The sequence below is a fragment of the Solea senegalensis genome, linkage group LG12 (assembly GCF_019176455.1).
Source record: "Solea senegalensis isolate Sse05_10M linkage group LG12, IFAPA_SoseM_1, whole genome shotgun sequence".
Taxonomy (NCBI): domain Eukaryota; kingdom Metazoa; phylum Chordata; class Actinopteri; order Pleuronectiformes; family Soleidae; genus Solea; species Solea senegalensis.
The window spans coordinates 7,768,869-7,779,753 of record NC_058032.1 but is presented as its reverse complement, the minus strand read 5'-3'; the positions used below and the strand labels follow the sequence as shown (position 1 = coordinate 7,779,753).

Here is a 10,885-nt window from a genome sequence, read left to right as displayed (position 1 = left end):
ATTCTGGTATTCTGTACGAATTATGTTTATTGGTACTATGTATATATTATGTAAACAAATAAGGGCTAAAAGGTTTATTATAAAATGTCAAACATTTAAGATTTTAACATTTAATGTAGGTTTTTGTATTTCATGACTTGAATTGAGAAACATAAGTCTCATAAGCCAATATATCAATATTACACCTTTCTATGTATAAATGTTTGCTCAGCTATTGAGAACACAAATACCCGTACAGACGTAGATCAAATCAAAATGTAGATTTTTTTTATAGCTCCTGAATAAAGATTCAAGCTCAATGTCTTCTCCTTACAGATAGTGAAATGTGGCAGTTTTGAAAAAAAAAAACATTTTTATTATTTAACACAATGCAACAGATTCAGATAAACAGATTCAGCCATGTTGTCCTTATTCCTATGCAAACATGTAGATTTCTGATTTCTATACACACACCATCAAAACTATGGTTGTGATGACAGCCAATGATTGCATCACAACAGTTTTGGTCAAATTGTTGACATTGGGCTGCTAAAACAAAGCAACTAATAGTAAATGTGATCTACCTTATTGTTAATAAAACAAGAGGTCAACAGTAAAGGATAAAACAAAAGGCATAAATAAAATAACTGCAAATTTTATTTCACAGAAGCGTGATTCAACTCTTCATTTGATGAACGCCACATCAGGGATCTGGCCTTTAGTCTGAAAACAGAAACAACATATTAGGACCTTGCTATAAAAAGGACACAGCTGAGCATAAATTAAAATAACTACTTTAAGTCATTATTACCTTTAACTGAGTGAAGATTTGCGCAGCTCGGTTGAAATCCCATTCATTATCTTGCAAACATCTGGGACAGAGAGCACATGTTAAGATATTTTAAATTAACTCCATAAATCTTTTCTCTCACACAAAAAAACAAGACTTACTTTTGGGACCATTCCAGGTTCATGCCAGACTTCTGTGAGAAGGCAGTCAGCATCTCCTGCTGTGGTGCAGTGAGAGTGGGTACAGGGCTAGAAGATGGAGTTGGGGCAGGAGCCACAAAGGCACGGCGGATCTCCTCTGTTGTGGCCATTCGGATGAAAATCTGGTCGTTCACGATGCACAAACTGTCAAAAAAAAACAAAAAAAAAAACCAGAAAAACAAATAAGTGTGAGAGTTTAAGGTAATTCAAACAAGAGTGGACCTTCTCCCCTTGGCTCATGTGAATGATAATGATAACTGAAAAACTAGGTTCAGATATATATACTTATTTGAAACACATTTGAATCACATCTTAAATAACTACTTCTCAATAAATCCTACAATCAAATGGCCAATTTGGTGTTAAAATACTGGTTTACAAAACAGACAATACATAAATTAACTGTTGTTAAAACAAGATGGACAACAAGTAGATAAGAGAGACCAGTGGGAGCTCACTAAACTTACCCAGAACCCCCTGCTGGGACTGTGACAAAAACCCGAGAGAAGGCCATGGTGGAGTCTCGGGATTTACCATCAACAGCAACTGTAAAACAGACATGACCTGGATTAGGAATAAAAATCAAACGGGAGTAGATGAGAACCACATTTGTATGTATTATGAGCAAAACACTGACCTTCTTTGAAGACACCACTCACTGTGAATGACAGTAGCGTGTTCTGTAAATAAACCGTTTTCAAGAATTAATACAGAGAAGGATTCACAATAAAGGGAAGAAACCAATGACAAGAGATGGCAAACTGAACAAACATGAACTTACTGTGCAGGTGTTTACGTCGATAGTAAAGGAGGCGATGTCATGCTGCGTTTTGGGCAACTCGTTGAGGAAAGCCACCACATTCAGTCGCGTGTGCTTCAGCAATCTAAATCTCATCGCTAAATAAGAGGCGAGATTGAGAGGGAAATCACAAAACATTATTGACTCTCAAATATTCAAATTCCTTGACAGATGAACAACCTGATGGGTGATGAATGTGGCGATATAACGAAAATGAGGCCATCACTAGGTAGTAACTAGGATACAGCATAAAAAGCCCCTTTACTCAAATAGTGCGTTTTTTTCCCTCTCCAAATATTAAGACCAGAAACTGATATTAATTCCATACAGATTATGCAAAATTACATCTGCATTTGGATTCTTTATCATTTCTGTGAGTAAAATCTGTGCAGATCGGATGACGGTTAAACTCACTGGTGTCTTTGATCCTTTTCAGGTTTCGAGTGTCTTTGTGATACTCTCCCAGACTGCTCCTAAACAAACAAGAGAAGAGATCTTTAGAGAGAATATAGGGGACTGTGGCAACATCCTTAGACGTGCAGTTTCATTTCAAAAGATGATTGATCCCAACAAGATGTTGCATACATTCTTCATGTGTACACTGTGGTTATCAGGAGAGGATATTCAGTATTTACAGGAGGCTGCATTAAATAATATGAGCAACATAGAGCAATTTTCCAAAAATACCAACAATCAGATGTAACAGTCACTGGAAGCAGAGTTAGGAAGGCAGTGCATTCACTGCTGGTAGTCAAGTCCCACACACAGAGAGTTGGTGGAGTGAACCGGTGATTCACCTGGTAACCTCGCATTCTGATAATCCTGAAAGCAGCTTTAGTGTTCTCACCTGGAGGGGTTCTGGGTAGAGTAAGGCGTTGTAAGGGATAACGATGCTCCGTCATGGTAAGCATCCAGAAGAGGCTGCCTGTCACCAGAGTCATATATACTGTAGTACCTGGAGAACAGTCACATGTTAGTTTTTCTTGTGTTAACTTCTGTGCCCTTGCAATTATAACTTGCCACCAAAGTTGTTTTAAGGATTCGGCATTTTAAATCTGGTTCTCATGCGATCGGCATCAACCTTATCAAATCACAACACAAATATCAGTGCCTAAGTTGTTTACATTAGCTGCCATTTTGTCCACATCATATATAGTGACCAAACACATTTCACTCATGTTTGCGAATGTGTCTGATCAGAATCCACATCACTGGGACAGGGCATCTTAATAAAAAGGACACCTCATGTGCATTTGATTTGAATGTCTGTTCAAAAAAATATATGATGCAAATGTGATCATGATATTTAAAATTACTGCATAATAATAATTTACATTGGTTCCCAAACAAATATTACAAAAGTGTTTTTACTGTATTATTACATGAATTATTGTTTTAATTGTTACATTTAATTTGTTAGGCAAATTCACATAATTTCTCCCAACTTTCAAAAAAAGAGACAGTCTTAAATATTGTTTCAGAGATCAGCACTGATTACAAGATTTAGCATCGACATCAGGTAAAACACAAATGACACCAAACCCTAGCTGAAAAAGCAGTAGTGCTGGTTAATAGCAACATTAACAGCACAATTACCCGTCAAAACAATATAGAAACTTACTGTTGCAAGAAGCCAAGAATGGGAGCCTTGATTTCTTCAGATCCAAAACAGCTGCCCTGGATTGTCAAATGGAAAAACGTTTGTCAATTAATTAAAGAACACAACATAGCTTAAACTCTCACTTGTGAAATAACGTAACAAAATAAACACACTGGAGAAATTACACACAAAATGTCACATGTACCACAGTAAAAATATTTAATCAATCGAATAGAATAAAACATGGAACCTTGCAAGGAGGAATTGTGGTTGGTGTTTCTACATCAAATCCAATAGGTGGGGGTAGATCTTGACCATCCTTTTAAAAAAAAAAAGAGCACACTTAAAACATACAGGTTATGACTTTTGCAATAATAGCCAGATACATGAAGACGGGACATGAATACAAGGTGTTTTATTATGCACTAAAGCACAGTGTGGTTCCATCACAAACAGATCATGAAAGAAGGCTCAATAAAATAATTAACTGCATGGACTCACCAGTTTTAGAAGCCGGGGAAACCTCTGCCGCACAGCACTGGTACAGGAAGAAAAACCAAGAGCAAGAAAGTTATCATCACAAAAACAAACGCACATAAATAACATTCAAAACATTGATATCATGGTCAGTCACACCTGCGGGCCCACTTATGTCACTTTGTGCATTTCTGTCACAGTAATTCTAAGCCCTTATGTCATGTACAGGCAACATGAACCCAGTTTCACCTTAACCAGTCTCTCAAGGGATTTATTCCTCTTTGATTTCAAGCAAATTAGCAAATGGTCTATCATACCCGTTTTTGTCCTGTAGAGTGTTAATGCTGTGCTCTCTGACAGTTCGCCCACCCCAAAGTGTACTTACCAGTAAGTATACTTACCGTCTTCCCCAGTTAGGAGCTCTACACAGATATGACAATGGGAAGCAACACAAGCACACTTTTCTAGGGACCACACACATTCAAACATGCAGAAACCCACAATTTACCAGACTGTACTGAAAACCAGCAGACACAACCATTTGTAATTTATGAAATAAAGACTTTATGGCTGGGAGAAAGGTGGCTGTCAGTCTTGTGTTATTTTCCCACCAAACTCTGGCCAAGATGTCAGGGAGCAGATGAATCTAGGTCACCACAAAACCAAACAGGGTCTGGGTAAAAGAAATATAAAGTAAAACGCACACCGACAATAGCACAAGTAGTTCAACATTAAAAAGAGATGACAATCACTCATCAGTATGTGAGTGAATCTGCCAGAGGGTGCCAATGAATATCAGCGAAGAAAGACAACCTGGGAACAGAACTCAAAAAGCACAGCTGGCCTCACAGTGAGCTGAACCCAGCAGTCCCACCACTCATCCTTTAGTTTTCTCTGACTGCACAAGCAGAGATTTTGTCAGTATCTCACAGCCACCATACATTTTAAAACATGACTCTTCACGTGTGTAACTGGAAACAATGCTGTAATGTGCTGGTGGTGTGTCAGCTTACAGAAGAAGTGGGATATCATTAAGTGCTCAACTAATTAAATTGTATACTCTTCTACGATGAATTCTTCACACCCATCAGAAATGGCAAGTGTGTGTTTCCACTTATTTTGACTTTTCTCAGGCAAATATGAACTTCCATTTTCAGTTCAGAGCATATGTCCATCGGTAGTTAGTTATGGATATATTTCAAACTGTCCACTTCATTTGCTGAACAGAAGAGGCCTGTTGTAGGCCAAAAAGATCCAAGTTAGTGAAAGACTGCCTTTTCTCTTTGGCTCATCACTGGTCATTGATAAATGCCGTGTATCACCCTCTACATAAGCCCAACAGCTCTTCCCGTAAAGTCCCATCTTCTTAATTTCTTCTGGGAATATTCTTAGTGAGCGAGAGCTCATGGGGACTGAGGCTGAGTAATCGTGACTGTGCCTGCCTTAGGTTGTCCCAAGATTTTGAGGTGGGATCTTACCCGTCATGGGCTATCCAGCCTTCCATACTCGCCTGATACAGGGGGCCGAATGGGCAAAAGTGCTATGAGGGGATGGACATGATTGACTGTTGATTTTCTTTGTTTTATCCAAACATTTGTCGAGACAACTGAATTGCCCTCAGTCCAACAAACAACACACTATTATAAATTACAGTCGAGACTGTTTTAATTCATATTTTTTTTAATTGAGATTATGCTTGAAACATGTGACGATAATGTTTAAAATGCGTTCCTTGTTAAGAGCTTTATATCAGCAACTGTGTGGTGGCATTTTACGGCAGTTCATGAGAAAACTAACCAGGATGTCAGCAGAGGAGTGCTTGGTCCAGCATCACTACGGACTGCAACTGAGGACAAAATGTAGAAGGACACTACACAACAAGGCGAAAAACTGTCAGTGAAAACTGAAAGGAAAACAATGTAAAAGTGCATTGCGATTAGGTCCTCACAGCAAGTTTCCTTAAAGAAAATTTTGTTCAAAAAAAAAAAAAAAAAAAAAAAAAAGGAAAACAAACCCCAGAAAAGTGAAACACAAAATTACTGTTATTTGAACCAATTGCAAATGAACCGCCCCCTGGCCCATACGCACAACATAGACATTATGAGACACTACATACAGAGAAATACAGGGAGTTAGCAGTGAATGTTAGTTGGCTATTGAACTTGGTCCCCAAGTTCATCCTTGACTGTCAGGGAAATGCTTACGATTATGCAGGCATCTTGCACACTCAATGGTTTGACTGATCATTTGCAGCACACTGCCACTTATTCTTGCTACACAAGATAGACTCATGGACATCCCTAAAGGAACAGTCACACCACTGTCTCCCCTTCACAGAAGCTTATGTCCTCATGCCCCAAAAATCACTGACTGACCTGATATATGAAGCCTGGTCCTTGAAGTAGCCACACAGTGGGTTCCTGTTTAGCCACAGCTCCACCAGTTTCAGCCCTTTCAACTTGTCCAGCTCTCGGTCTGACTTTAGCTAGAGAGTGCCACATAGCAAGATGGTGTAAGGGGGAAGTTTTTTAAAAATGCCTTGTTATTCATCCCAATCAAATGCAGAGCCAGCCTCACCTCATTGTGGGAGAGGTTAAGAACTTTCAGATTAGGCACCTTTGTGACCAATTCAGCAAGTTCATCCAGTTTGTGAATGCGGTTGTTGCTCAGGTTTAAGCAGGCCAGCTGGAAAAAAAATCAAATGAACAATGATTCATTTAAACCAACAACACAACAATAGCCAAGAGTTATGTCACTCTTGTCATATTAATATTACCTCTGGAATGTGTCCCGCAATAACCGATATGACAGCTTCCATGTGAGTCTTCCGATTCAAGGTGACTTCAATTTTTTGGGACACCAGGTCTGTCATGTAAAATTTAAAATAGCAATCAAAATACATTACAAAATTAATTAAATTAAATAATTTTCTGTCAGTTAAGTAATAAAATTAAGCTCTGCAAAGTTTAGATTTGTAACTCCAGTATATACGAGCCATCTGTCAATAACTTAACTTACAACATAGAAAGACTAGATGTACAAGAGACGAATGAGGAGTATAATTACCTGGGTCTGTCCGGATGTTGTTTAAGTCAAGCGACTGTTGGGAGGCATCAAAGCGTTTTCCCATGCATTGCTGTGGAAGACAACAACAAACAACTTGAGCAACCACATGTGAGTCTACATATTTATTTGAATGTTACTGATCAACATTTAGATTGAAGTATTAATCAGAGAGACAATTTTGAAATTGTTGAATTTGAAACCATTGTATTTATGCAATTGCAGTCATCATAGCCATGACAGTGCTAACTCTAACTCACCTTTAGGTGCTCCAAATGTTCAGACTTCAAGTCAGATGCAAGGAAGGCTGGTGGAGCATGTGGGTTGACGTGAACCTCCACCTTAACAGAACAAACATCAGGTAAAATGAGAAAGATTAGTTAATAGGATAGTAAAACAGATGTGCTTCAGATGGAGTCTTGATTTATGGTGAATTAGTTGTTTTTGAAAAATAGTTTTCCTTGCATTGCTCAGAATCAGTAACGATAAAGAGAGAGGCATATTTTGGCCCATCCTATACCATTCTGAGTCAATTAAAGAACTTAACTTGTGGTCTGCATGTAACTGCATGTCAACCTTATATGAAAACATACCTTGTAACCATCCGTGTCTGTAATCTTGTGAGAACATTTACGTAAAGCAAAGGCAGCAGGGGCATCATCCACATAGAAATGAGCCCTATCGTGGTCAACATGGAACTGGATGGTGGAGAGAGGGGGGGGTGGTTTATTGTTGTTTCCATATCATGAATACAACTTAAAAAACAAGGAATATTGATGAGGGTACTGAACCTTACCTGTACAGGTGTAAAGGTAACTGAACAGATGTTCTGAAGAGCGGTCAGTAACCATTTCTTGTCATATTTCCTTCCATGTGGTATCTGTCAAACACAAATATGACAATGTGATCTCTTATCAGGTTACAAAGTAACATGTTATTACAAATGTGACTTTAAATATACACACTGTAACTTTAGACCAGCCCGACTGGTTTCTTCCTCCTCCTCCACCTCCTCCTCCACTGCCACCCCCTCCACCTCTGTCTCTGAAGCCACCACCTCCTCTTCCACCTCCTCCTTTTCCTGGACGCCTGTCTCTAAATCGCACATCTCCTTTCCGATGAGGTGGGCGATATGGGTGTCTAAAGAAGACAAAAGGGGGGAAATTATTGAAGGAATCCACCTGAAAGCTTAGTTGAGGAACCAGATAATTTTCTGAGGCTAAAAAAAGAGGCACAGAAGTTCCTGGTCTGTGTAATGTTTTTTTTCCCAAATGATCAGGGAATAGCTGAAGCTGTGTTTATGGTGTAATTTCTAAATTTATATGAAAATAACAAGCCCTAAGTAAATAGTTGATACATTTTTGATTCTTCAACTACTAAAAGCACAAAAGATTCCCATTTGTTTTGTTTTTTTTATAATATAATCCAAAGTTTACTTGGAAGACTTTCTGCATTTTTTTTAAGGAAATAAAGCCATAAATACTATATTCCAGAACACACTGGCTGGGTTATTCAGTCACACTCACGATCTGTACTGGGAGCCATCCTGAGAGCTACTATCACTCATCGTTACATCTCCATCATTGTCGTCAAGCCTGGACCGCGGTCCAGGACCACCAAAATCACTGGAGTGACCTCCTCGCTGGCGGTCTCTGCGAGAGCGGTCATGCATACCACCTCTGTTATAGCTTCTGCCCTTTCGGTTGCGAAACTGTGGTCCGGTTCTGTCATCGTGCTCTGATAAAAAATTTAAAAATTAATCAGTCTGAGATATATATGACATAATTAATGTATTTCAAACAAATGGTCCAGCCAAATATACACAATCCTGCCAGTACATGAAAGAGGGGCCCATCAGATCTGGCATAATATCCAGATCCTGTGAGATCCCATCACAATGGAATGTCTCCTTTGACCAATTGAGACTGGATCTTATGTCCAGACATACAAAAAGATCATATCTATGCAAAGTCAAAATTGATTTTAACGGTACAGGTGTCTCCACTACTGATGTGTTTGAGTGCATCTGTGTTTGGCCATTAGAAAAAATGAATATGTGACAAACAACGTTTATGTTGTGGTGTCGGCTATGAAGAAATCAACGTATGAGCCAGAGAAGTGTAAAAACGCCTCAGAGTCAGAGTACATCAACTAGGGGTTCTCTTTTACCCTTCTTCCTGGGGGACAGATTGAATTGATGCATGCAAAATATTTGACCAAATGTTACCAACCACTTCCAAAGTAGTTTATGAGACACATGGAGTGTATTTAGTCCTGCACTTAGCACTGTTTCAGTTAATGTTAATGCCAGGTGGGCCAAATGTCCCTGTATGAATTTGTTTTTTTCAAAAACAAACAAAAAACCCTGCATGATTACAGTGTATAAAATCACATAAATACCTTGAAATTGTCTTTTCCTCATTTAACAGGATCTTAATAACTGATCACAATATATGTTTTGGGGTTTTTTTAAACATAAACTATCAAAAGTATATTAGACTCAGTAAGGAATAAAACTTGCTACACGACACCAAATCTGCAGTATTAGATTAGTGCTAAGTCTGCAGTAACTGCATTTTTTCTCCATCTATAATTCACAACGTAGTTGAAACGATGAGATGAAACTCTTAACATAGCGATACACACACGAGTATTTAACTCGTGTTATTTAAATATAACACCTGTTTTAAATGCACACGTTGCCTCATACTTATAGCTTTACCTCGTGGGATCATGATATCAGTGCTTCTGACATCTCTTCTCGCCAAAAAATCTCCTTGGTCTAAATCAGAACAATAGAAGTAGCAGAAAATGTGTAAGGTTACTGGTGTAGAGAACAGGGAGTTCTTACCATTGTAGTAATGCCCACCATCCGCCATGTCTCGATTATTGTTGGACAAAACAAAAAAAAACACAAACTTCGGTGGTTAATAATGACGTATACTGTCTGTCTTTCATGCGCCACAAGGCAATAATTCAAATGGAACGCAGAACATAACGTAAAGAACAGATGTTAAAAGACAACAACGATTGCGGTCACAGGGGATGGTATTTAGCAGTTAGCACGGCTGCTTTCTCTAACTGCGTGTGTTGACCGGAAGAGGAAGTACTACTTTCAGCTTCCGTGTCACAAAATGGCGCCACCATTTGAAAATATACAAACTGAATTTAAGTCTAAGATTATCACATTGTCAACAAAAAATACTGATTATGATGATGATGATGATGATGAAAACATTAAGGAACAGTGATAACTAATTACATGTTCATTACTTGTTCACAGATTTGCCTATTCTTTTGATTTAGGTTTAGTTAAAAGCTTCCAGTTATCCATTTTAAGTAAATAGTTGTTGTGGAGTATATGTATTCCAGTGCCAAAATTCCAACAAATAAATTGTAGAATATAGGTCTGCAACTAAAAATAATTTTTATTGTTGATTAATCTGGCGAATGTTTCCTTGATAAATGGATTAGTTATTAATAAAACGTGATGTGTATTTACCTGCTCCCATAATGATGAAAACAATTTTTTTTGATCAGAAACCCAAACTTTTCACTTTACTGTCATGGACAGGGAAACATAGAACACATTCAAATTTAAGAAGCTCAAACGACTCCTTTATTTTATATTATAAAACACTGCGAACAAATCTATATCCAAATACTGCCTCTTACTGATGACCAGGTGTTAGTAATCCTCTAATTGCTGGACCCTACACACTGCGCATGCTCCGAATTCACTGTGATAGGAAAAGAGGTTTTTTTTTAAGGATATATGACAACCTGACAAAAGGTAGAGCGGTACACTTCAACTTTTTCCCCCTGACGTGTAACTAAATTATGTGGCTGACTTACCTGGAGGAAAAAGCTAGTTACCAAGACTCACCGTCATTCACCATACGTGTCACCACCAGGTTGCGGAAGCATCTCTGGAACCAAATCCCGCGTCTATCCATCCTGCAACCTCCTGTCAGAAT

At 38.4% G+C, this 10,885-nt stretch overlaps 1 protein-coding gene across 3 annotated transcripts; it reads right to left on the bottom strand.

Annotated features, from left to right (window-relative positions):
- Positions 1 to 332: 332 nt before the first annotated feature.
- nxf1a (nuclear RNA export factor 1a) lies at positions 333 to 10,879 on the bottom strand. 3 transcript variants are annotated; one of them, XM_044041136.1, is made up of 22 exons: positions 10,795 to 10,879; positions 9,631 to 9,690; positions 8,435 to 8,645; positions 7,874 to 8,048; positions 7,705 to 7,788; positions 7,502 to 7,606; positions 7,169 to 7,249; positions 6,912 to 6,981; positions 6,622 to 6,710; positions 6,423 to 6,530; positions 6,221 to 6,330; positions 3,870 to 3,906; positions 3,619 to 3,687; positions 3,390 to 3,445; positions 2,616 to 2,723; positions 2,183 to 2,241; positions 1,751 to 1,866; positions 1,607 to 1,649; positions 1,437 to 1,515; positions 931 to 1,113; positions 791 to 851; positions 333 to 702 (listed from the first exon to the last, which is right to left on the bottom strand). In XM_044041136.1, exons 1-22 carry the CDS (start codon positions 10,862 to 10,864, stop codon positions 664 to 666), a joined length of 2,013 nt encoding a protein of 670 aa, XP_043897071.1. In that variant the 5' UTR covers positions 10,865 to 10,879; the 3' UTR covers positions 333 to 663. The 3 variants fall into 3 exon arrangements, with proteins under 3 accessions (XP_043897071.1, XP_043897072.1, XP_043897073.1); XM_044041137.1 differs by lacking the exon at positions 10,795 to 10,879 and adding an exon at positions 10,411 to 10,435; XM_044041138.1 differs by lacking the exons at positions 9,631 to 9,690; positions 10,795 to 10,879 and adding an exon at positions 9,760 to 10,015.
- Positions 10,880 to 10,885: the final 6 nt, after the last annotated feature.

Excerpts from the sequence above, each read along its gene's own strand:
- nxf1a (XM_044041136.1), bottom strand. The coding sequence starts at position 10,864 with ATGGATAGACGCGGGATTTGGTTCCAGAGATGCTTCCGCAACCTGGTG. Across the intron at positions 8,049-8,434 it reads GATGGCTCCCAGTACAGATC|ACACCCATATCGCCCACCTC; the intron begins GTGAGTGTGACT and ends TGTCTTCTTTAG. Across the intron at positions 1,867-2,182 it reads GAAAAGGATCAAAGACACCA|CGATGAGATTTAGATTGCTG; the intron begins GTGAGTTTAACC and ends CCTCTTATTTAG.